A 26,834-nucleotide genomic window follows, 5' to 3' on the forward strand; every position below is an offset into this window, starting at 1 on the left:
TTATATGAAACACTGGTGAATCAATTAATATATAAACGGTGATAGCTATTGTGATCCCTGATATGTTACAAGCCATGTATGGCGATTGTAGATAACTGTTACAAGACCCTCTCATCTCTCATTACAAAGCATAACTCTCGAAAATGGAGAGAGAGAGAGAGAGAGAGAGAGAGAGAGAGAGAGAGGGAGGCAGGGATACTTAACACTCTTTTAGTTTAGCTAATTGCCAGAAGGGACGGATGGAGGTGTACTTGAACTCATTTTTTTTGGTTAATTGCCAGTAGGGAGGGAGGGAGTTATGCTTAAAACTCATTTTTTTTCTAGCTAATTGCCAGATACAAGAAAAATGGGAAAAAGAAGGCAACAAAAATGAGACTAAGCAGGCAAACTCAGACAACCAGAAATGGAGGATTACCTCCTATACAAGGTTGCCTCAGTGACCCGTGTGTGACTAAGTTTCTTCTCCAATTTGGGTCGTGTATGATTTTGTCGAAAGCGCGAGCAGGTCAGTCCCTTGTTTTTAAGGGGCATGGAGGTGAAACTTTTCCCAATCTCTGCATCATTTGATTCTACAAATTGTCCTCGATTTCTTCTGGCACATGCAATTTCTCAATGGCTGACTGTTCCCATAGGCACCAAAATGAGAATAAGAACTTGAGATGGAAAATATAGCTCAGTCGGATCGGGAAATCAATTGATAAAACCAAAAAATATGAAAAAAATTTTCTTTTTTTCTTCAGTTAATCAAAATAATTCCACACTATAAGGATGGATTTTGAATAGCCTAGATATGGAACAATTTTCTTTTATGGAGCTGGGAAAACATTTACGCCATCAATAAAAAATAATAAAACTCAAAATGCCAGTGATTATCAATATATATATATATATATATATTATGAAGCTGGGAAAACAGTTATGCCAGCATGATGAAAAAATTAACACAAACATCTTTAACAAAATAAACGAAAAGAAGAGGCAAGGAGTTCTTTAATAATTTTGAAAAGCCGTTGGATAATTTAATAGAAAGTTCAGTGGCCAGTAATCATGCGCAGTAGTAATTACAGAATCACCCCATCTAATAATAAATGCTGAGAACTCATCAGAAACCTAAGAGAGCAAGAGCTGAAGAAATAGGCAATGAGAAGAGCAAGTGACCTTAATGGCAGCAGCATCTGTTGCACACGGCTTTAGGTCTAGAGCACTCCCAAAATGGAAAATTGCTTTTTCAGGTCTGTTGAGTCTCTTATAAACCTTGCCCATTAACGCATAGACGCTACTTTCACGAGGTGCAAACTCTTTCAGCTGTTCAAGATCTTTGAGTGCTTCATCAAACCTCCCAAGGCTAAATAATATATTAGCCTTCTGAAACATGGGTAGAGGGTTCTTCTTATCTGCTAATATCGCGTTGTCAATCATCTCAAGGGCTTCTTCATGTCTCTGCCATATAATGGTATTTTATCATCAAACAGTTCAAGAGTAAACCACAAATCAGCTTCCACAATTATTCATGCAAGTAGAAGTTTTTAGATAAACTCTTGCAGTTATAAAGAATAAAATCACTGAACTGTGCCTTATTTTAATGTTCCCCACATTAAAATGATACTTTTCACAGCTATACATAAAGCATTTCATTCAATATAAAGAAGCACATTAACTGAGCACTACGTAGCACATACATGAAATAAACATATCAAGATATATGAAGTATATAAGTTGAATGCATGTGTTGAAAGCATGAGAATCTCTCATCTTTGCAAAAATTAGGACACTATCAATTGGATTTGTCATCATAGAAATGTTTTGACACTAAGGTTCAGCCTAATTGGCAGTAAAAAAGCAAAAAAAAAAGAACTACTAAACATTTTTTTTTGTCCAAGAGGGTGTCTACAGGTTTATTTAGCTGCAAGAGTTCCTCTCACGTTTAACAGCCCAAAGAATGAAATATTCAAGGAAATTTATGCTCTACTCCCATTTAATTTTTGAAATTTAAAAATAATACTAAATTTTTTTAATTTACATTCAAGTCCGACTTTTTCTGGTTTTTTTTCCCTATTTATCCCCTCCTTCTCCCCTCCCCCTTCCCTTTGGACATTCGATATCTGAACAATGGTCTTTCACTTTTTCAGTTAAAACATTTCCAAACCCAAACCCTTGTCTTTTTTAAAAATATATATATATATATATATATAATAACCATTCAAGAGTAACTTTTAGAGCCATGATGAAATGATGGAAAGACGAGCATTCCCAGAATTGATCTCGGGAACTCTTGCACCCTAAGTAAGAATCCATTTTTCTTTTTAGTACAAAATTCGTTCGGATATTGTTTGTCTAAACCAGCCTAGACATAAAAAAAAAAGGGTTCCAACATCAAATACCTGAACCACTTTCTGATTCAAAACATAAAAGATCCTGGGGTTGAAATGAGAATAAAAAGACCGCAACAAAGTGGGACACGAACAAAAAATAAAAACAAATTAAGTCTATGTTTTAATTCTGAACTAGAGATTAAATTTTCAAAGATTCAATAGCCTCTTCACATCGGCGACAAGCCCGAAGCAAAGGAGAAACAAACCAACAAGGTAATTCATCATCATCATCATCGCCAAAGCCTTTTCCCAACTAATTGGGGAAACAAGTCAACAAGGTAATTCCTAGTAACTGAAACAACCTTCACTAGATCAATGCCAAACACCAAACCAGTATGTTGAAAATCTAGAATGTCGTTTACAACTGCCACTTTTAATGCAAAGGTGATGAACTTCAATCCCATATTGATCCAGACACGTTCATGAAATTCATGAAAGAACACTGTAGTAAAACCTGATGTGGTTATTCATATGCTAGCATAAAATATATATTGCAGTGCCCATCCGACTACGTTACCGTGGTTGTTTGATGCCTAGTGACTTCTCGTGCCTAAACACGTTCTGCTAATCTTATCTGTGATATGACCCTTCTGACCCTCTTTTCATCAATTAGACGCTTCTTTCATCCTCTTCAACTCCAATAAATTCTGTAAAGGCTTGTATCTTCCTTTCCCCCAAAAATGTCAATGGTCTGATGTTACTTCACTTACCAGTTTTCCCGTCAAGCCACTGATACACTAGAGTAGGAAATGTTCTAGCTCTGTAATTCTAAATTACTGTTTTTGCTATTTCAAACCACTCTCTCTAAATTACTGTTATTTGCTATTTCAAACCACTCACACGAACAAAGTAAAGAAACTACCAGAAAAGGCAAAAAATCAGCAATGAATATGGGCTCATTAATCAACACTGTGAATGGCCGGATGAGAAGGCTAAGTTTCCATGGTTGCAAGCTGAAACTGCCGCAAAGGAATCATGGAATGAACTCATCAATGTTGAACCAATCTTATGCATTTATACCAAAAACAATAAATTATAAAAACAATTATAAAGACACCTAAATAAACAAACGCATCACATAAATTTCTCACTAGGTTTACAAACCTTCAAAGAATGCAAAGCCATTCCCAGGTAACACATAAGAACAGAGGAACGTGAGTTGATCTGGAAGGCCCTCCGAAAATGGTGTTCTGCAAATCCAAATTTTTCTTGGCGAAGGTAAATAGTTCCAAGACCATACCAGGCATTGTAGTGCCTTGAATCTGACCGAAGTGCACTTTGGAAGCACTTTATCCCATTGTCAAAATCCTCCAATGCAACGTACCTGTGCACAATGCCAAGCCAATTACACAATTACCGCCAACAGTAGCTAGTGAGAATATTTGCATAAATTTCTAACAAGAACCATTTTTGTGTGGTGAAACATAAAATAAGAAATACTATTAACTTACTCATGGCCACAAAGCGTGTGAGCATAAGGAAACCGGGGATTGAGATGCACAGCACGCTGAAAATTCTTGAGAGCAGTTTCATGGTCTTTTTGTAAGCTGAAACAATTACCTATAGCACACCTGCAAGATCATTTCATTCATGAGAAGTAGTACATGCACACTTACAAGATCAAGCACAAAAGAAACTACAAGATTTTATACTCAAATCCCAGACAAAAAATTATAACATACCCTTCCATTCTTCATTCTAACAAGATTTTATCTTTTTCAGATGTCATAAAAGCTGAACCAAGGGATACAAGGTAAAGATATGAAGTGAAATACAAAAACATACCAAGCTTGAGGAGATAACCGATCAGTTGAGATCAACTCTTGGGCCAGGAAGCTTAGCCTCATCTCTTCCTCTAGATGCTGTACACCAGGAAAATCCATGAAAACAGATAGGTCAAGATTACAGTTTTCTGGTTACATTATATCACAATCTGTATTTAGAGCATGGCAGGCACAAAATCATGTTATCTGCAATTAGCCACAATAACCCCATGGAAAATGTAGGGACAAGTGAAGAACAGAATAGAAAAACACCCAAAAAAATTTCAGAAATACATGCAAGACGAACTGCTCAAAAGCTAAATGCACTCACATAAAGAACAGTAGAGTAGATATCCATCCCCTCTAGAGTGTACGGTGAGACACGGCGAGCCCAACTAAAGGCACGATCAGCCTCCAAATAATCCACCATCTCAAAGAATGCCTTTCCAACCTAAATTTGCAGATATTGTAGCAACAAAGAATTACAAACACACACAATCTGCAAGTCTATAGCTAAAAGCCTCTGATCACACATTATGCAGGCAAAAGAACTAGAATCAAGTGTGTTTTCTAGCACCAACAATCATACCAATACCAAGTAGAAAAAAGAACTGCAGGAAGCAGAGAATAACATACATATGATAAGATGCTGTACACCAACAAAGTCTACATGAACAAACCTCAGATTAAACATAAAGATTTCAAAAACAGAATATGATATTATGCTACGCAAAGTCAACATCCCATATTCTCATGTACCTCTAGGATGAGGAAATGCTCAAGCACAAGTTGATTACAATTGCTATAATTGAGTTTCTTTTTCTTGACAATTCACTTCCTCACTGATTTGAAAAAGAAGACAACGCTACATCATATTTATTGATTTTCAAAGGGTATCCCATAAATCATCGACTAATTCTAGACCCCACACGCCCCATGAAAGGAAGAGAAGTCACATGATTACATCTTCATTAGACATTTAGTAATCTGAAACAATATAGAACTTAGGGATGGGATGAAATTTGACCAGCCCGGCTCGCCATGCCTGGCCAGACAAGGCCTCAATCCTGACTATCGAGCTTGCCAAGGCAGGGAAATCTGGGTCCAAGTTTGTGATTGGGATGGGCCCAGGCCTAGCAAGGCTCCATCCACCAGGCTGTAGTGGGTCTGAGTCAGGTCAGCACAGCCAGTTTGTGATAAAATGATCATAATACCCTCCACAAAGTTCAATTTAAAGTATAAATAATACGAGCAATTGGCCCTTTATTGATAAATATTATTTTTAACAGTATGCTCATGGTGGGATTTGAACTGGAAAAAAAGTATTCAACTTTTAAAAAAGACCACTGTCTGAACTGGTCCCTAGTTGGCATTCAACACTTCGATATTATTATATGCAAAATCATCTTACAAAGACATTGGATATCAAATTTGACGAGTTAAACTGGGTTACTGGGTATTATTTGATTTAAGGGAAGAGCGGTAGGCATAAGAAACCAACAGCCTGGTTGGAAACGACTAGCCTGACCTGGCAAGCTTCCATGATGCCAGGGCTAGAAAGGATTTTGGACAAGTGAACCACAGGTTGCAAGGCATTTTAGGGTTATAGTATGTTGGTGGCTGTGGGGTTGGGTTCTCTAGGAGATACGAATAAAGGAGATAGAAACACAATGGTTAGAAATGCATAGAATTGGCGGTCTATATTTTTCTTCAGCTGTGAGACAGAGAAAGATATACCAATAGTGTTAACGGGAGAGAGAGAGTGAAGATCAACCACTGGTGTACAAAGAGAGGATTGATTGGGCTTCCAAGGAAAAAAATGAATGGAGAGGGAGAGAGGGCTTATTTGAGGGATAGAGGAAGCACATCGACAGATAAAAGTTTCAGAGAAAGAATAATGAGAGCAGGAGAAGACTTCCGTATACAAAAAAATCCTCTAGCCTCTCCCTCTCTCTCTCTCTTGAAGGAGAGAGGATTTCTTGGGTCTCAAGAAATGGATGAAGAGCGAGAGATTCTTTGAGGGATGGGAGAGGAAAACTGAAAAAGAGAGCTGCAAAGAAATATGAAGAGACTGAAAAAGAGAGTAGCAAAGAAATATGAGAAGAGAGAGAGAGAGAGAGAGACCATGCCTTCAAAATTTTGAGGGAATTTAGGGTAGCTCCAGTCAGCGATAAGATGACGGAAAGTAAACTTAGGTGGTCTAGCCATGTGCAGCATCGACCTAGAATAGCAACAATTAGGAGGGAGTGATAAAAGATATGGTGACTTATTGTCTAACTGAGGCTATAGCCCTTGACAAAGCAGAATGGCAGGACAGGATTCGTGTAGCCAACCCCAAATAGTTGGGATAAGGCTCAAATGATGATGATGATCTAGTCAAACATCAATAAGGGAGAATAGAAAAGGGGATCATAAAGGGCTACAAAAATTGGTTGAATGGGATTCATGGCAGTTCAATTTTATTGCCACAGGTTCCGTCAAATGGGTCGAGTCCAGCCTAGGCTAGGCTAGCTGGACTTAATCTGGTTGGGACAAGGCATGGTTAAGGTTCATTTGGCAGGGCTTGCGCGGGCCCTATTTGGATTAGTACCCTTGGGGTCCAGGCCGGGTCGGGCCAGTGCAATTGCTAGTTGGCGTAGGACTAGGCTTAACCAACCCCGGCCCAAACCCAAGCCCAAAAGCATTGATCAACATTACAATATCCTCAATTCCTACCAATCCACCCCTCAAATGGGTCATAGGCAGCCCAGGCTAGACTGGCCAGCCTTAATCAGGATGGGCGGCCTGGGCTGGCTAAGGTCCATTGGGTAGGGCTCAGGCCTGGGACCCCATATGTCGTGGGCAAGCCAGCCCAGGGATGAAATCTCAAGCCCAGTTGCCTATCAGGCAGGGGCCTCAGCTAGGCAGCCATGGCCCGTAATGCCTGGTCCAGTGGCTCCAGCTTAGACTAAGATTTATATTGTAGACTATATAGAGTATTAAATATACGAAATAAGAAATAAGAAACTGTAGAATATCAGAAGTGCACTTTATTTTTGGATGAATAAATTGTAAATATCCATAAATTAAGATTTTATCTTATTTATTAGAAGTTTAGAACTATTATGTAAAAAAGAAAAAAACTGTTTTCTCAAATCTCTTATTTAATCTTTTTAATAAATTATTTCATACAATAAAGTCTGAAAAATTCTAAAAATAAATAAGAAAGCATACTATTACTTTTTAAAGAAGCCTAGAAAATTTAAATTCCTATTTTAATTCACTGGAAAATGTGTGCATGCATATCTTATTCTGTTATTCACTAGAAATGTAATGTCTAGGAAAAGATTCCTGCTTTCCAAGTAAAGAATTTCTACTAATTGAAGTAAAAACAAGAATCCAAAGGCTTCTATTAAACTAAACAAAATGGACAGCTACCATCACCTGGCAATGACTAAAATATTAATATCTTAAGAAATTGAATGCCTGTAGTATGATTTAACTATGCAATATAAATTTAATAGATGTAGTATAAGTAATCCAATAAAAGTTTCACATCTAAAAAAGTTTAAATAGGGGTATTATTTTCTTTATTTTTAACTTGAAAATAAAGAGTTAAAAATAAGAAATCCATAATTTATCTTAATAGTAAATGAGCATTCATTTTCTTATCTTTTTCTTTTGTTTAAAATGTTAATTATTGTATCCCAATAAAAATGGTACAAAATGTTGGTGATGACAGGATATACAAAATTTGGGTTTATCAAGAAAAAGTTTCTATACAAAAGAATCAGGAAGTAGAAAATGGCGCTAAGACGAAAGAAGGAATGAATGCTGCAGTTGAATTAAGGGTTGAGCCGCTGGTAAATAACAGAAAGCTCTGCTTTATGGACTTCCCCCTTCTCCAAAGAATCTGCAGTGGAGTCTGATTGCCTCAAAGTGTGGACAAAGGCCACTTGAAGTTGGAGGAAAAAAAATACTGGTGAACACTTGGTCAGGTCTCCAATGGATTGGAATGGATTTCGAAAGCGAGGGTATAACGTTGCTGGAATTCCCTATTACTATAGGCTGCAAGCCCAGTCGAGATCAAAAAGCTTGATTCTGTAAAGTAGGGCTAGGAATTCAGCCAATTTGGGAGTCCACGAGACCCATTCGGCCAGAGAAGGTCAGTCAAACATTGCCTTGGTGACCCACAACACGGGTGCTCTAAACATCACAAAAATTGTAAAATGGGTGCTTAGGAAAACACTCTATACACCATAAAGGGTATATCAATCCCTGAAAAACTGAAGAAAGAGCAAAAGTCAATGAAACCAAGACCAAAAAGGTCTCAGAGGAGTTCCAGAGTCATTTCCAGATCTAGCTCCTTCTGGGCAAGGGTGTCGGCAGAGTTTGCCTCCCACCAAATAAGCCGAAAGTTAGCAAGAATATGCCTGTGAAGGTCAAAGATTTGTTCAAAAATGTGCTCGAACCACCCTGGGCAGGGAGAAGCACCAGATGCCCAAGATATGAAACGCTTTGAGTCACTGTCAATGACTACAAAGTTACCGCATCCCTCGTTGAATCTTTTGATGCCCTCAGGAGAGCCCAAGTTTCAGCCATTGTGGAATCAGTATGCCAAATTAAACCGCAGAAAGAGAGGAAGGACTTTTCGTCGTAGTCTCTAAAGAGTCCCCCAAAACCAGCTTAGCCAGGGTTGCTGAGTGAGCAACCATCAAAGTTTGATCTGCCCAATGTCAGGGGTCTTAGGAAACTGAGAGAATTGAAGTGGCCTAGCTTTTATGATGGCCTGCCAACTGTTAAGGAAATCTGTGGTGACATAGCATTTGAAAGATTTAGAATTTTTAGCCCAAGAGTTCACCATAACTTTGATAATGACTATCATATTAAAGAGACTGATAATTAAAAATAAAATTGGTGATAGAATATTCCTCAAATCTAATGGAATAAGACAATATAAGTCCAGGAAATTAGAAGTCAATCTTTATTCTACATGTGCAAGGAAGCCTTAATTAGGCTGGCAATGGGCCGGGGCCCGGCTCAAGGGCCCAAGGCTGGCATGGTGGCATAAAGATGAGCCAAGCTCCCAAAGTAGTGATTTGGGACAGGCGAGGCCAGTCAAGGATCTATATGTACTCTCAGATTCAAATATGACAGAAACAAACCCGAACTTCTCAAAATCAAAGTTCAATACCCACGCAGCTACAAGAGAGTGCAAATTCATAAAATTAATTATTATACTATCGCATTAATATGCTAATAAAGTGAAACTCTCCCTCAAATGATTAGACCAAGAGCTAACGAGTCAAATTGGAACTCTTGAATAAAATACAGTTTTTGATGAGGAAAAAGATGGACATTTGCAAATGGCACAAACAATAAATATAAATTAGATTTGGTGAGCAGAAGAGGATTGAAAACATTTATTACTTGCTAGAGTTTTGGTTGATTTCGGTGACATATAGAATAATGACTCACGTTACAAGGACATTGACACAGGTGTCGTGCCTAGAATAGGTGTCTAGTGCTCTGAGCCAAAAGCCAACAAGGTTAAGATACATCCGTCCAAGTATATTATATAAACATTCTGTTATAATATTTTTAAAAAGTTGATTTTGGTGATAAATGGAATAATGATTCACGTTAGAAGGACACTGACACTAGTGTCGTGTCTAGAATAGGTGTCTAGTGCTATGAGTCGAAAGCCAACAAGGCTAAGACACATCCGTCCAAGTATATTATATAAATACTTTATATATAATATTTATAAAAAATTAAAAACACAAAAAGTAATACAAATAAGTAAAGATAAAATATCTTTTTTCATGCAAAGAAATTGAAACTATCATCTTTATATTTTTTATTTTTCAAAATAATGCTTCTTTGCTCCATTAATTACAAAAAATTGCATATCATAGCACAAGTGCAGTGGGTGGGGCATAGCAATAAGAGGTTTCTCTTCATAAGAGAAGGGTGGTAGTTCAAGCTTTGCCAAAGGCACTGTTTTATAACTACACGCAATCATTCCATTCTTTCATTGTAACATCTGATATCCATTGTTTACTTTTCACTTCTATCATCAATAAAGGTTAATAAATAAATTAAAAAATTTATATGCACGCAAACATTAACTCATACACATTCCTTGTACGTTTCATGATCCTATACACCAGCATACCAGGAAGACCAATCCATAATCTCCCTTCAACCAGATGGCATGGCCAAGCTGTCACCCGACCCCAATTCTTGTTTTGTGTTACTGTCAACCTTAGACATGTGTAGACACATCGAAATATGTGTCAGACACGCTAATCGTACTTGTTGATTGTGATAAGCCTCTAACATGGAGTGTCAATACTAGTCAGACATATCGGTGAAGGAGACATGATTATATATGGTGGGTTGGTATCGTGTATGAACAATTACGTAGAGTAAGTTGGTCTTGTGTATGACGGAATGCTGTGTAATGTGGTGGATAACGTATAACACGGGCGATGTGTATGGTGGTCATTGTGTGAAAGGTCATTGCATATGGTGAGTCAGAAAAGATTGCCATTGGCAGGGTTTGATCCCCTGACCACTCAATTAGAGGAGTAACATCCTAAACCTGTGCAACCCATGATGCATGTGAGATGATAGCCAATATTTTATTATTTTTTGAAGTGCTGGTGAAAATACATTAATGCATATTATGAGTTTCTACAAAATCCCTCGAGGTAGGGGTGTGGGCATTCCACATAGTGATAAAATCCAGAAAAATAAAAAACAAAAAAAACAAAAAAGACATGTAAAACCACCCCTCAGGTCGCAGAAATATAAAAAGATAAGATATTGTGGTTCGCAGGTAGAGAGAGAGGTGAGGTTAGAAGAGTGAGACCATATGGAAGTAGAGATGAGATAACAGACAGGAATGAGTTAGTATCAATAAGAGTGGGTGGTGAGAGCAAGAACAGGGAGATAAGAAAAAAGTGGCAAAAAAAGAGGGAGAAAGGAGAAGATAGGAGGGAGAAGAGAGAAAAGAAAATGTACGACCTGAGATAATTGCAGTGCAGGACGGAGGTTGCTTAGGTAGGCATCCCACTTGCCGGGGCTCTACTCAAAATCCATAAGATAAAAAACCAAGAAAAATAAAAAAATTACAGAAAAACCAAAAAATCACAGCTGGAGAGATGTGGGTACAAGAGCGGCTCTTTTTTTGTAAGCAAATTAACTACCAAGTTTGCCTCCTGCCAAGTATGACGGAAGTCGACTCAAAGTGGCCCACATAAATGAATAATGTGATAGAAAAATATGGGTCAGTCGCCAAGAAGACTGTGATATGCAAGATGCCCAATAGATAACGTTTCTGGAGTCAGCCTCTATAAGCAAGTGGTTCCCCCAACTTGGATTGAATCTCTTGAGAGCTTCAAGAAAGGCCTTTGCTTCCACCCAGTTTGAATCGTCGAAATTGATGTGTGTGGAGAAAGAGTCAAGGATGATCCCCACCAAGTCTCAGAAGATTCCACCAACACAGTACGGACCCAAGTTCCCATTGAACATCCATCTATGTTGACCCTTATACTTTGGACAATGCCTGGTTCGTTGTTTTGGACTGTAGTATGTCCCTCCAATTGGTTTGGGAGTCTTGCCGGGAAAAGCACTTGAAAAGCTTCCAATTGTTCCCCCAAAAAATCGTCAGATCTCTAGCTCTTTCTGCAATGGCTCTCGCAACTTTTGGCTTCTCAGAAGATCCGCGAGTTTTGCTCCCCCAAATGAACCAAATGGTCTCTTGGATGGAATCTCTCCAAAAAAAAATGCCTGCCAAGGTGTAGGGGGGGTGGCAGAGGGAATGGAAGAGGAGGAGAAAAGTTCCTTGATGGACTCTGGGGTGACCCATTGCCAACCAAAGTCTCTGTGATGTTTGGCCCCTACTTCAGAGGCGAACTTGCAGCAGAGAAAAAGATGAGAATGGGATTCTTCTTCCTCTCCGCAAAGAGCACATCTCTTTGCAAGGTTGAATCCTCTCCTCTTCAGTCGATCTAAATTTAAGTTTTGGTTTAAGATAGTAAGCCAGGTGAAGCCTTGGATTTTTTGGGGGGGTGGGTGAGTGAGGCTTTGTTGTGAGTGGATAAAGAGTGGGAGGAGGCAAGGTCGAGTGCTTTACAGGCAACATTTTATTATTATTAGAGAACAAAGAGAAAAGCATTATTAGTTTAAAAAATAAAAATTATGAAGTTGATATTTTCACATTGTTTGCATGATATAAAATTGTATTTTTATGTTTCTTATATTTATAATATCTTTTCATGTATTTTAGATTGGTATATAGCTACAATATAAGATATTTTATAAAATAATTGCACAAATGTGTCATACTTGTACTAGCTTTTTGGCCAGGAGTACCAGAGAGTAAAGGCATATACTAGGTATGACACCCATGCAGTCGTCCACGCAACACTAGAGCCATCATTACCATGAATAACTATAGTCCCAAATCTTCAACATGTCTCTGTTAATCAAACTTAATCTAGAGTTTACAAGAAATTTCTTCCTGTTACTTTGCACGGGAGCAGGCAGGTCTAAAACGTGAGAAGATTCCAACAAAATATATGAAGATTTATCAAGTTCCAAAAATGGATTTCTTTCCTTTTGGATGTTTACATCATTACAATATTCCAAGATGCATAACAAAAAAACAACACAATGGATATGGACAAAATAACCCCACCTTTATAAAACATTTAGCAGAATTTCTATAAGTTATTTCCCTTTCATTATAGAGAAACCGCACAACAATGTATAGAGGAGTCATTTACAAATAATGGACAAAGGATAGTGATACATGTATTCCTGTAACAAATATATGAACACAAGATTCAAAATGTAACAGAGCTATCACAAAGCAAGACTTCAGAAGTTTAAAGGTTTTTTTTATAAAAGATCTTGAGGACATGGCTCAATGCAAACTTTCGGAGGTTTAAACTTTAAAGCATTGACCAATGAACCTGATTCTTTATATGGTTACAGTAGACATTGTGTCTCTATCCCCAAAAATAGCCAGGAAGGTGTACAACATGAGCCCTTGGAAAGAGTTACATTATAAAGAAGAACAAAATCATTCTTCAGCATGTAAGTGACATCAGTAGCAAGAGAATGAGGGTAGATATGCGCAACAAGAATGAGGAGAACACGTCGAGGGCAATAATGGAAAAGGAAGCTACTTGCCAAAGTTCTGGAGACTCATGGACTGCTGGTTTAGTATTAAGTTCCCTGAAGAGGAGATTAGCACATCACATCCCAGAGAGTAACCACATCAGTACAAGCATGGAGAAGTTACTTGATGTCATGTAATAGCTCATAAAAATTTCATACTCCCCTGAAAATTTCCAGTAGATACTCCAGTTGCATAAAGGAGTACCAAAACTGCTGGAAAGGCATCCTAAGAACCACGAATTGAACAAGATAACATAGACATGGTTCATTACTTACAAAGGGGAAATACATGGATAAGATCCACTATTTTTGGCAAATAAAGCTTAAATATGGATTCAAATAACAATACGAATGCTTCTAGAGTTCAGACAAACAAGCTACAGAGATTGCTATATCACTTTAATTTTCATCTCAGAAAAAATTACAACACAATGTGGCACATATAAAAAATCATCAACCAATTCTTCAGACAAGTCAAAACACTACAAGACATATTTTTAAGCATTTGGATGTTTACCTAATTTTCAAAATAAATTGAAATGTAAAAGAATGAAAGGGGAGAAGAACATAGTTCAAATAAAGTAAAACCTGGCAAAGCACCCATCCCGTAGCATACTGAGACTGTGAAAGCTTGTGATATGCTTCCAATGCCTCCTGTTTTATTGGAATCAACAGAGTAAAAGAGTGAAATATATAAGGCATGTAAATGGGAAGAGAACCTGTTCTTTTATTATCTACAGCTATTGCATACCTGACCCCTATACATACAGGAAAGTCTATAGGCTTCCCCAAGAGTCCGCAAGAGACCTAAAAGTTCGAGAGCACCACTTGCAATTCTCGAACTATTTGGTGCTACACCTATTACTGAATTTGTTCTATCCCGTAAATGAGTTTTGTCATCGCCTGAGACTGATATAGCAGATCTAGATACTGCCATATCATCAGATCCAGCATCATCAGAAGCATCAATTCTTCTCCCTGAGAACAAGATGAGATTATTAGGATCCATAAATATTTTCTTTTCTAAGATCAACACACTCTAATGAAGATCATCATGCCAGAAAGATGCAAACTATAAGCAGCTCGGATGTCCATACTGCAGAGCTTTACATGAAGTTCAATAATCATGATTATATTTTCTCATCTTCAGCAATCTTGATTTATGGGTTGGGCAATCCTATAGGAAAATCAGCTCTCTTAATCTGGTATTCTCGCCTCATCTCCTAAGAGGAGTGTAGAAAAAAGTACTCCAACAATGATTCTATGACAGTAAGAGTGAGAGCATTGAACAAACTTTAAATTTGAAATATTTATCACATAATAGAGAATTAAATAGATTATCAATTTCAAAGACCACTTGTAATTTGTCAGCAAACCAAAGCTTAAAAAATCAGATGTGGTTCGGGTACGGATAACAGAACAATGCAGTAATAGAACAATTAAGTCAGCCAAAATGTAATATAATAAAGCAAATGAGACCTTACACAATGATACAAATTGCTACAGGATGCACACCATGCAGGTACACAGCCATCCACCTGCAGTCCCGCACATATGCACACAAGTATGCACGCGCTCACAGAGAGGCAGAGAGAGAGAGAGAGTTGTGCCAGAAAAGTAGAACAACTCATAAGTCTAAAAATAAAAAATTAATAGATCATAAGTTTTTATACAGTATGCGTACTTAAGCATCCCTCAGTTCTTTAACACCATTCCAACAGCTAGGGCGTGTCATTCCTCAGCTCAAAGTCCATCAAGTTCTTTTGAGGGACATTGAGTGGTGGAATGACACACCACTGCAGTCTGCTGTTGACATTGGATGGCTGGGTGATGTCACAAAACTGTGGGAAACTCAATTTCTCACATAAATTCTTCCAATGTAATATTACATTTATCACAGATGTTATAAGTATTTCCTTTTTTTTTTATTTAAGTATATTGTTGTTTATACACAGACTAGTTGCTGATTCTTTACTAATAATGTATTATAAGAATTGACAAGACAACATAAAAAGCAATTCACTAGATCACTTAATACAACAGTGAGTTACAAAAATTCATGAGCAACTGGTGGAAAACTTGGACATGTCACCTTCATCAAAATTTTCAGTACTCCAGGAATGTCCCTTGCGAGCTGTCCCTGAACGACCTGATCCAGAATTCATTTTAGAAGTCGAAGGAAAACTTCCAAATAGTTTGGCAGAAGAATGACTGGGTCCATTTCCCCCTACGTGTGAAGCATTTGAACTTGCTTGAGATGATGTGTCACTTGCAAGCCTGCTACTTCTCCGAAGCCCAGAATCAGAAAATAATCTCCCAGAAACCTGACATTGGAGCATTCAAGCCATAACATCACTTCAGAAGTACATGTACATATATATAATATATGTAACTCAAATCACAACACATAATATCATAAGCACATGCAAAGATTATCATTTTCCCTGAGGAATTCATGGGTACCTTGATGCCACTGATAACTAACAAGGGAAACAAGTATTCCTCAATGCATTGACACCAATGGAGGAACTTTAACAAACATCAACTAAACCAAAAATAAATAAAAGAACACAAGGAACAAGATAAGAAGGGTTTTAATCTGTCTCCTAATGGGGTCTCTCTTTCTGACTGTCTCAAATCATAGTTTTTGAGTATGCATCTCATGTTTAGCCACCAAAGGATGATATATGGATAAAGGGATACAGAAAATAGATAAAGAGAGGAACAAGAAATAGGTCCAGAAAAGAGTAATAAGATTAAGACAGCACAACACAAAAAAGACAAGAAAGAGCATGCACCTGAGAATAGGCAGCACGGGCAGAAGATGATCGAGAACTCTGCACTCAACCCCAACCAACAGGAATGATTAAGGGAAAACTATAAAGTCATCAATGACAGGTGACAGGAAATAACAATTGCTTTAGGATGCCTGCTGATACTTCATGGCAACAGAATGTGGAGAAAACAAGGAATGATTTGGATTTGGAACACACTTGCCCATCAAGATGAGGTCAAGCTTAACTCATGGAAATCCAAAGAAAGGGAACATGCAGACCAAGAAAATGCAGAATTAGTAGCATTATATCACATAATTCACAACGGTCAAGACGTGCAAGCTGAAATCAATTTCTTGTCTCTAACAATGAAAATCTTTGATGATACTTCTGGGAAAATAACAGGCATTCTGATGGTTCTTGACCTATCAAACTATAGCCTGATACAAAAATTTTACGGACTGGTTCTACCAGATAATACAAAGCTACACAATGGTACATAACCAATAGAACCCATTTGCAGGTTTGACTTGTTCAACAAGACTACAAACTCTCTTACAGGGAGTAACACACCCCAATATCAAATTGCCATCGATACAAAGGAATGATTCCAAGGAATTCAAATGGATACTTAAAATTGAAATGTCATAAGCGAAGGATGGGTACCTTACGCAGTTTCCCCTCATCCATAATTTTTTTCCTAGGGGCTTGATTAACAGCATTGGCAGCTGACCTGGGAGAACCTTCTCCACCCACCATGCTCATGTTTGACTGAGCATGAGCATTTCTATACAAAGGCGGAGGAGCAGCAGAAAACTGCAAAACCAACAAAGACAATAGATAAGCAACAAGATTTAGAAGAGATCACTTTATGTTCCCAATCTTTGTAACTTGAGTACTTTAAAAAAGTTCATTAGATAAATACTCCCATCATTAATACAAAAAGCAATGTTTAAAGGAAACTGATAATTCTTTTATTACCTGGGTTGAAACCGGAGAAGGAGTACTGTAAAGTGATACATTAGGTGGCCCACTATTTGAGTGTTGAGTCCCTTTCCCTGTTCCAACTGTAGTGCCTTGAGAATGGGCAGCTATTTCTCTATGACCATTATCATGTAATTGCTTCAAATGCCTTGGACTTGAATCATTTGCAGATAATGACCTAGTCCCCAACAGAGTGCTGTGATCATCAGCTCCAGACTCTGAGTACTTAGAGCTCATGTCCCATGACAGATGCTTTTGTTGAAGGCGGAGTACAGCTGACTCCCCAAAGATGTCAGATGCCTTTTCTGCAGCACCTTAAAAACACAAATGAAACACCCTGAACCTCAATTAAGGTATATATGGAGACATTAAAAAACATAACCAGGCATAGAGGGTGATCAGTTATGTGCCACCTAAAAGATCTAATGTGGGTGAATCACAAGGGAAATGAATTATTAAAATATTTTAAAAACAATTTTTTGAACATAAGACACCAAAACCATCATGCAATGGTGACACAAAGAGTCAAGCATGAATATTTTTAAAAATACTTGAGAACAATTCCATTTCCAAACAAATAGGGATGGCAATGGGCTGGCCGGCCTGGCCCAGCCCGGCATAATCAAGCTTTGGCCCACATGTAGGGCCCAAGCCTGAAATCCAGGCCCAGTTGAAGAGTCTAAAACTTCTCATATCTAAACATACAAATAATTTATCTTTCAAGATGAGAATGTTTTTTATCTTGCTTTTTATCTCATGTCATTCTCACTGAAGCAACTAAGAAAAAGGGAAATAAGTAAGTATCTCACTTTAAAGGAGTATTATAGAATCCTCCAATAATAACAAGACTCCTTGAGATCTCTCCATATCTTTTAATCTATCTAGCGGGAAGCCTCACAAATTTTTAGTATATCTCTCTTAATGCCCTAAAGAACAAAAGGTGAATTAGAGAGAAAATTATTAACAGAGAAAATAAATTTAATATATTCTGTTATTTCATTCTTTGAAAATTTCTTTGACTCCTTTTAAAGAGATAGATGGATGGATTATGTATGAGGTAAAATCAATTAACGAGAAAAATATAGAACATGCTGTAACAGATTGGAGAGGAGAGAGAGAGAGAGGGCCATTTGATGTAGGAAAAAATCAATTTACATTAACCTAAATCAGCAAGAGATATATATATATTACATGACAGGAACAATATCTATATTAGAAGATATTGTAAGGATAGAAATACTGGGCAATAGGGCAGAGCTCGGCCACGCGAAGGCCACCCATAGACCAAAAGGGCCAGGGAACTTGAGCCAGGGTATGCCCCAAACAGGGCCAGGGAACTTGAGCCAGGGTATGCCCCAAACAGGGCCAGGGGTAAGCCACCAGAGTCTAGAGCAGGGGGACTAACCGTGGCCCAGCCTGTTACGCCCCACCAAAACACAAGCTTCTTAAACCTAGTAAGAAATTTCGCAGTAATCCAAAAGACATCAAGATACAAACCTCAATGAAGTTCGGGCACATTTGAGCTTCTCACATATATATTTTCACAACTATAATAATGGTAGACCTAAGCATTAATTATCGTTATCCAAGATTTATATATGCATTAAGAAGGATGAAAGGTGAGAAGATGCATATAAATTCACGTGAAAATGGGCACTTCCTGCAAGGGACATACTACCGAAGCACTTAAAATTCCAAAAACTGCATTTTATTCCAAATTTTGTATATCCAAGTTCTTTTTTTGGATAATTTTTCTAATTGATCACAAATTTCTTGGTAACATGCTTTTATACAAACAAATTTCTAAGAATACTTTCAACTTAAAAATATTTTAAGTTAACAATTTCAATACAGTTCTTTGACGTTAAACACCAAACACATGCTTCAAACCACTGTTGTCATATTCGCTTCAAACAGCTCTTTTTTTGGCCAGGAAAGGAAATACCTTCGGCTCTTCATCGAATACAAGGGAAGTCTTTGGGTGTGTTTTAAAAAATAATAAAAATAAAAATTTAAAAAAACAACATGTACAATTCAAAACGTATTGATATACAAGGTACCTTTACCAAATTCCCATTATCATAGAGGTAGTTCAAAGCAAATCTCAATATTGTCGAGGTATTCTATACAAATTTTGAATATATTTCAGAGGGACTTTTTAAATTAATAAGTATATTGAAGTATATCAGGAAGTGATTCGCTTTGCGTCAATTTGACTGTAAAACCTAAAGACTTCAAATGAAGAGACCAAAACGAAGCAAATCTCATAACACTACATCAAACTGTCTTTTTTTGCTACAAGAGTGCTCCTGATGGTGTTCACCACCACTTCTTTGGTGTTTTAATCTTTTATCTAAAATGCCAAAGTGCCTCCCCCCAAAAAAAATTGAATAATTAAATAAATAAATAAAAACCAACAAAATCAAACTTAAAACTATAGTAAAAACCTTTGAGGACAAAGATTTATGAGATGATGAATATTGCTCCTCCAAGTCTATACAGGCAGGATCATATTCATAAAACGGCTATCAAAGAATGCTTGGTGACATATAATTCATGCTTAGGACTGACAGACAGTCTACCAACATTGGACATCTCATATTTTGCTAACAGACAAGGGAGCGGTAGCATGCATAAAACTGCAACTCATACACCTGAGTTCGAATTCAAGGACCCCTCATGAGGAATTGTGTCAGAAACTACATACCTAATAACCCCAAGATTAAAAGCAATTATTACCAGCTCCAGCTGCCATGCTTGAAATTAGTTTGCACGCTTCATAATGAAACATTGGAAACATTGATCTTTATACTTTAAAAAATAACAAAAACCAGCAACACACTTACCCAGTATGCAGAGTTCCTCATACGCAGCCCAAAGGAATGGATCCATTTCCAATGCTTTCAAAAAGTGGTCCACTGCAATTTTCCTTCTATCAGTGTACCTAAAATTTTGATCAAGACAGGCATAAATGATAGAATTATAGCTTTGATCGAAACATATGCTCAATAGTTTTGACAGAATATCATTTCATGAGTCATAGAACTTACAAAAGGCTAATCCATCACAAGAAACATGTAACATTGATTGAAGAATCAAGAATTAAAGTGATCAGCAAAGTTCCATCTTATATATAGCCTAGATAATCACACTAATATGTATATCATCATACATCATTTCAAGAACCACTCAAAAATGTCATCCTTTCGATATGGAAATCCATTATAAAGCATTTTAAGGTACTATTACACACACAATAGTACCTTAAGACTCCATTTAATGTACATATCCCCAGTGCTTTATTCCAATGAATGTTGACTCCATGGCAGATGATGTCAGACAGAAATTACTAAGAAGGCAAAGTCCACAAAAACCACTCACTCTGCACCCAATCCCAAATTTACAGAATCCATCAAATACCAACTTAGCGCCCCCACTCATATTTTATCCAATTCTTCTGATTTATGATACATCATATACGAAACGTCTGTAACCACCACAATTGACCACCGCACGAGACCAGCTTCTGTTCTTAATAAGCATCCATCCACTGAAAGATGAACACCATATGTTGTAATTAAAGCATAGACAAACAGAGTGCACACACAACAAGAGACAGAGGAGATAATGAAAAGGAAAGATGGGAGGAACAGCAGAGTCACCAGCCAGAGAGAATGCCCCATGATGAGAGATTGTCCAACACCACAACCTCCTTAGCAAACCTATCAGTAAAGCATATGATGAAGAGAAACCCTAAATAGAGAAATAAAGTCAAATAGAGTGGATAAGGTGAACGAGGTCTCCTGTGAAGCCCAAGTCCACAAATCTACAAGGGTATGCAGAATCTCAAGACACCAACCTGGTGACATCGAGCAACTTGCTCTCCACCAGTAGTTCAGCAGAATTCTACAGAACATGGAAACAAAGACTCTCAAGCAAGCCAAGAGGGAATCGACCCCAATGGAGATGAGTCACAAATAACCCAAGAAAGTCTTCCACATCACTCTAAGCAATCTCTAGTGCACTGCCACCTCCTACTGGGTCAGGGTTCTCAAGAGAGATGCCATCAAAGGTGAATTTAAAATACCAAGTTAAGGGGCTTCCCAATGAGTACATATGTAAACTTCCAAAGTTCTCCCATTCTGATTTCACATGCCTGTAGCAGTGAGCTCTCAGATCGAACAGTTAATTCGAAGGTTCTTTTGGTCAGGAGAGGCAGCTAATCACAAATTCCACCTCATCTCTTGGGATAAATTAAGTGAACCGAAAAGGCAAGGAGGACTCGGGATTAGAAACTTAAGAAAACATAACTTAGCGCTTCTTGGTAAGTGATGGTGGCGTTTGGCTACCCAAAGGGATCAACTTTGGATCGACATCTTTGGGCACAAATATCACATTCCTTCTTCCCCTTGAGTACCCGACTGCAAAACTAACCGTGGATCATCTAGAAGTTGGAGATCGTTATGCTCTTCTTTTCAGCTTTTCAAAAACTGCATTCGCTTCCACCCTAGAGGTGGCTCTCCAGTTCTGTTTTGGCATGATCTTTGGATCGGTCACGAAACTCTTAGGGATAGGTACCCAGACCTCTAGTTGCTCGCCTGCTCACAAGGAGCATCTGTGGCAGACGAGATGGCAGCCGCAGGGTCATCTCGCTCTTGGAATCCAACTTTCAGGCATCCGGTTAACAAGACTGAGATCTCTAATTTCTCGGATCTTGCCGCAGCCCTGCATCTTTGCTTTACTAGCCCCACAGGGAGACGACAAGATCATTTGGACTCCTAGTGCCACAAGAGTCTTCACAATTTCATCCTTCTATCAAAACTTACCCAACCACCCACCTTACCTCTTTCTCCCTCCTCCAGTGTAGCTTTAGCATGGTCATCCTTCACCCCTCCCAAGCTTCAAGTATTCATGTGTCTTGCTCTCTCCCAAAGGGTACTTACTATAGACCAGCTTCAAAGATATGGTATTCCTTTACCTAATTGATGTGTTCTTTGCATACGCACACTTGCTCTTACACTGTCCGTTCGCCTTTAGGATATGGGGTGAACTGCTACAACTCTTCAACGTCTGGTGGGTGTTACCAGCCTCGATACCCCTTATCCCTACATCCATGCAACTTTAACATTAACCTAAGCCAGGTATTCTACTGTGAAAATTTGCGGTGGCAACTTCTATTTGGGCTATATGGATCAAGCGAAACAATAGAATTTTCCAAGGAGATCACTTCTCCTGGTACAATACTTTTGTTAAGCTTAAATCTTCGGTTGTGTTTTGGGCTACCAACCACAAGAGCTTTAAAGGGGTCCTCCCATCCAGTTTTATCCAGGATTGGGTTGTGACCATGCAGCATGGTAGTATGCGACTACCTCTGAGGAGACCACCTAACCCGGGTCATTTCAAGCTTAACTTCAACAGATGCTCTCTTGGGAACCTCGGACCCGTAGGAATTGGTGCCATTCTCAGGGACCAGTCCGGCTCCACTATTGCTTCCATTTCCAAATTCATATGTCATACCGACTCTATGGAGGAGGAGGCAACTGCGCTTCTTGAGGGCGTTAAGCTCCTTCTTCCCATCAGATTCTTCCCATCAGATTAGAGTCTTTTATTATAGAGGAAGACTCCAAGAATGTTATTGCTTGGGCTACAAATTCTTCTCCACCACCCTGGGTTATAGCTCATATTTATGATGAGATTAACCACCTTTGCATGGATATGCACGTCTTATGGAGCCCTATATGAAGGGAAGGAAACCAAGCAATAAACACACAAGCTAAGGAAGGAGCGGCGCAAGATAGTTTTTAGGATTGTTGTTTGGGGATCAGCGTCTTTTTGTTGGTTGCTTTGATAATATTTCACTGTAACTATTAAAAAGATGGCTTTTTGATTCTCCTCTTTCACCCCCCTTTTTCAGAAGGGATTTTTGTATATTGAGTTTTCTGTCTTGTGGTTAGTCTCTCGTTCTTTTACTCTTATGTACTCTCTATCTTTATAATTAAAGGTTAACTTTATCACAAAAAAAAAAAAAAAGGATTCCCCCCATTCTGGTGAAGAATTCCTAAGCCACAAAGCCTACAAGGTCCTACAAAGAGAAGCCTGGAAATCATAAAGGTCATTCAGCAAAATCTCAGCTGCTTTACATCATGTACCTTTGAGTGCATAAATAGTTTTTAGTGAAAAAGACATATAACCCCCTCTCTAAAATTACAAACCCAAATAACCCCTTGAGCCTATGGAAAACCTATAGACCCCTACAAGTTAAAAGAAAAGGACATTTAAGCGCCTCCTTACCTTTTTCATTGTTCAAATTATAAAATTTCCCTTTTTTCTTTTTTCTAATAACCCCATCATATAAATGGAATTTGAAATGCCTATTTTATCCTACTTGTGTGGTTCATGAGATGAAAGAGAGATATGAGGATTCAATGAAAGTTGCAAGAGAGAGAGAGAGAGAGAGAGAGAGAGAGAGAGAGAGAGAGAGGGAAAAAGAGGTTCATAGGTGAGGAAGCAAGAGAACAAAAGGGAGAGCTTTTCTAGGATTTTGATGAAGGGATCATTAGAAAAATAAATTAAATATTGTAATTAGCCAAGAAAAAGATGCATAGGCAGTTAAATGCCCTTTTCTTTTACCATGGTGGGGCTCCATGGGTTTTTCATGGACCAAGGGGTTATTTGGGACTATGGTTTTAAAGAGGGGGTTTTCCCCAGCTTCTAACAGACAAAACTATCATATGGAGGTGATTATGTATTTCAGGGATCCATCTATTGCATCAGTGCTAGAGGTCAATATCATTCCCTTCTAGTTTTGTTTTCTTAAATCACATAACTTTTAGGTGGTACATTTAGTTCATGCCCTCGACAAACAACAAGAGAGAAGAATGGATGATGTTAGCATGTGTCAAATCCCTTGTCTGGTACACCACAATAACAAGTATAAGGAAATGCCCAAATGCAGGTACATATGAAATGTTTGGAAGAGGAAGACTATATGGACTTGAAGAATCCAGATGTGTGACATCCTGCAGTTATCTCTCTAAGTTCCATCAATTCAATCACTACGAGGCCATCAACAATACCACCAATATCCAATTTCAAAATGCATGAGGACCAGAGCCTCGGTCAAAGTTGTATCAGCAGTCAAACTCTCAGCCATAATAGAATTATCTGCCCATATCATAGTCCCATACAAGCAAAACAACTAGCATTTTGTAGATCATAATCTCCCTATAATGTATCATGCTAATGGCAATGTTTTACATCCACACTTTAAAAAGTGGACTCCAAGAAGAACTTGGCCTGGTACCAAACCCAATCAGCTTTCCTAGACACAAATAAACACTAGATGAACCTTTGAAAAAATAGAAAGAAACAAAGAAGCTAACTTTTAACTCAATGGCAGTCCCGGATACTTCAAAGTCAACAAGTAATTTGACGACTTGTCGACCTTATTAGCTTTTCTAGATACAACGCCAAAGATAGGACACAGAACAGACAAGCCAGTCAAGTAGCTCTACCACTAATACTGTGTAATAAGTACAGTGTTGCAATGAACAAGTGAGTCGAAAATTGGAGAAAAAGAAGCAACATATTGTTTGTTACACCTGCTTGATCTTTTAAACGGATTAAACATTCACACGATAACTTCACGCTTATATATCAGCTACAAATGCCATAGGCAAAAAAAGATGTCTATGAAAAATCGCATGGAATTACAAAACCAAGTGGATACCAACCTATAAATTAACCCAAGTAAATAATGTCCAGCTGCACCATTTGGAAGCTGTATAGACCAAAAATAAAAAAGACTGGTTAGCAGATCTTCTACAGCAATTGGTTGTATTAAAAAAATCAACTGGAGCGCACGGATCAGAGTGCAGATCAATTAAAACCAACAAAATAAACTGCCGAATGTACCAACCCAACTGTCCCAAAGTATTTTCATATTCAAGTATAATCAGGAACCACACATTTCAATGTGGACAAAGCCTCGCCAAATAGCCATGCCATGCGACATGGTATTGTACTCATGCAGCACATTACACCACATAGAATAGCTCTTCAAACATAAAGCCTAGATTTATAAATTATTAGCATGGAACACAACCTCTGGATTGGGCTCATTGCGAGGACATAGGGCTACTTCAGCTTCACGAAGAAGATCCATCTGAAAGCATGATAATGCAAACAAGTAGCGCGACTGTGCCATTTTTGTTCCTATAAAATTTTAAACCACATGGGTATGAGAATACATCTCATCAAACAACTTTAAATGGAAAAGGGTTCCATAAAACTACCTTGCAAAAGGGTACTTCTGAGAATGCCTACCTTTTAAGATGTGATACGCACAGTACGCTTGATTATTGCGCAAATAGCAGCTTGCCAACAATTGCAAGTTTATCTGAAAGGGATGATGGGAAAATGTTAACTCCTGAGAGAGTGTCGAATGGCCGAATAGAAAAGTTCATTTCTTAAAAAAGTAGAACACTAAATGCAATGCCAACTGCCAATGCAGTACTTGCCAGGTAGAGGCTGAATGCAGAAGCACAATACTTTGAACTGAGCCAAAATATTGTAGCACTAAAATAATGGTAGAAGCAGATCGGGATGTAGAAGAAACAGAGAAACATATGAAACCTTGATCCTCATTCTAAATGCATGAAATTCAAATTTTGGAAGGTAATTTGCATTTGCATATACCAGTTTTGCAAAAACTCGTGCTCTTCTTTCATTCTGTGGGGTTTTGCACGCTTAACAATAATCTCAAAACGTATGCATCAGAAGACTCAGCAAAGTCAGAAAACCTATGTTTTGCCCACAATCAAGGGATTTAAAAGCGTTCTCACAGAGCAATTCACTGCATTGAGAGCCATGCTAGAATGCTCTCTAATTTCTAGACACTTTTTTTTAGTGTAATTTCTAGACACTTAAATAAGTTGAAAATTGATACTCTTCTGAACAATTTTTACCCTAGATGAATATTATGATTTTTTGAATGGGCCGCTGAAGATGTAACCATAAAAATAATACAGCTCCAATAATATAATTCAATCCCATAAGATTCCTGCATTAAACGGAACCAGTCCCTGTCTCGTTTTCAGTGATTCCAGCGCTCCATAACATTAAAACACGCAAAAAGATAATCACATGTCCTTTCTCCACCATGACTGCTCTTCATAACTACTCTAATCCAAACAAGGAGATCCATTTCCAATTGTTGAACTTAAAACCCCTTTCCATTTCACAAACCAGACTTTCAGGGACAAAAAACGTATTTGACATCAAAACTTCCATCACTGCTACCAAATAAAACCAACTCTTACACAAAAACTAGGGTTTTAGAAAAACAAACACTCCACAAACCTAGGGTAACGTAACTAGTGGTTTCAGTGTTCAATGGCTGGATGAAACTTCAAAATAGGGTTTAGGGGGGGTTTACCTCGGAGGGGAACTCTGCACAGAGGCGCTCGCATAAGAAGGTGGCATTTCTGTACATATAGAGGCGCAGGCTTGTGTTGATACAGTCTACGAGAACAGCTTCCATGGCCATGGCCTTTTCTATGCATTAACCACGAAGAAGAGAAGAGAGATGCACCAGCAACGGGCTTCAAGATTTTAAACAGAAGTTCGAATCAGAGCGCCACGTGGTAATGAGATGAGAGAGAAAGCGCGATCATTTAAGTGAGAGAAAGTTTTGAAACGATAGGAAAGTGCCGAAGTCATGAAGATAGAGAGTGGAGAAGAGGGAAAGTGCGATTATTTTAATAACTGAT

At 38.1% G+C, this 26,834-nt stretch overlaps 1 protein-coding gene across 8 annotated transcripts; it reads right to left on the reverse strand.

Annotated features, from left to right (window-relative positions):
- On the reverse strand, positions 1-26,834 carry HBT (CDC27 family protein). Of its 8 annotated transcripts, none has more exons than XR_016052680.1 (18): positions 26,501-26,834; positions 25,390-25,462; positions 25,169-25,278; positions 24,798-24,844; positions 19,911-20,008; positions 17,062-17,369; positions 16,747-16,896; positions 16,105-16,143; positions 15,399-15,630; positions 14,791-14,844; positions 14,058-14,284; positions 13,895-13,960; positions 4,467-4,586; positions 4,158-4,234; positions 3,824-3,943; positions 3,477-3,696; positions 1,159-1,440; positions 1-620 (listed from the first exon to the last, which is right to left on the reverse strand). XR_016052680.1 is itself a non-coding variant. In XM_020670673.2 (17 exons), the coding sequence occupies exons 1-17, from the start codon at positions 26,609-26,611 to the stop codon at positions 570-572; spliced, it is 2,331 nt and encodes a 776-aa protein (XP_020526332.1). In that variant the 5' UTR covers positions 26,612-26,834; the 3' UTR covers positions 1-569. The 8 variants fall into 8 exon arrangements, 4 of the variants coding, with proteins under 4 accessions (XP_020526332.1, XP_020526331.1, XP_088718854.1 ...); XR_016052679.1 differs by having other exon boundaries at positions 17,062-17,378; XR_016052681.1 differs by lacking the exon at positions 16,105-16,143.

Source organism: Amborella trichopoda, chromosome 3, assembly GCF_054954075.1.
Source record: "Amborella trichopoda isolate Santa Cruz 75 chromosome 3, AtrichopodaSantaCruz75HAP2 v2.0, whole genome shotgun sequence".
Classification (NCBI taxonomy): domain Eukaryota; kingdom Viridiplantae; phylum Streptophyta; class Magnoliopsida; order Amborellales; family Amborellaceae; genus Amborella; species Amborella trichopoda.

Excerpts from the sequence above, each read along its gene's own strand:
- HBT (XM_020670672.2), bottom strand. The coding sequence starts at position 26,611 with ATGGCCATGGAAGCTGTTCTCGTAGACTGTATCAACACAAGCCTGCGC. Across the intron at positions 24,845-25,168 it reads GCAATGAGCCCAATCCAGAG|CTTCCAAATGGTGCAGCTGG; the intron begins GTTGTGTTCCAT and ends TGGTCTATACAG. Across the intron at positions 621-1,158 it reads CAGATGCTGCTGCCATTAAG|TCAGCCATTGAGAAATTGCA; the intron begins GTCACTTGCTCT and ends CTATGGGAACAG.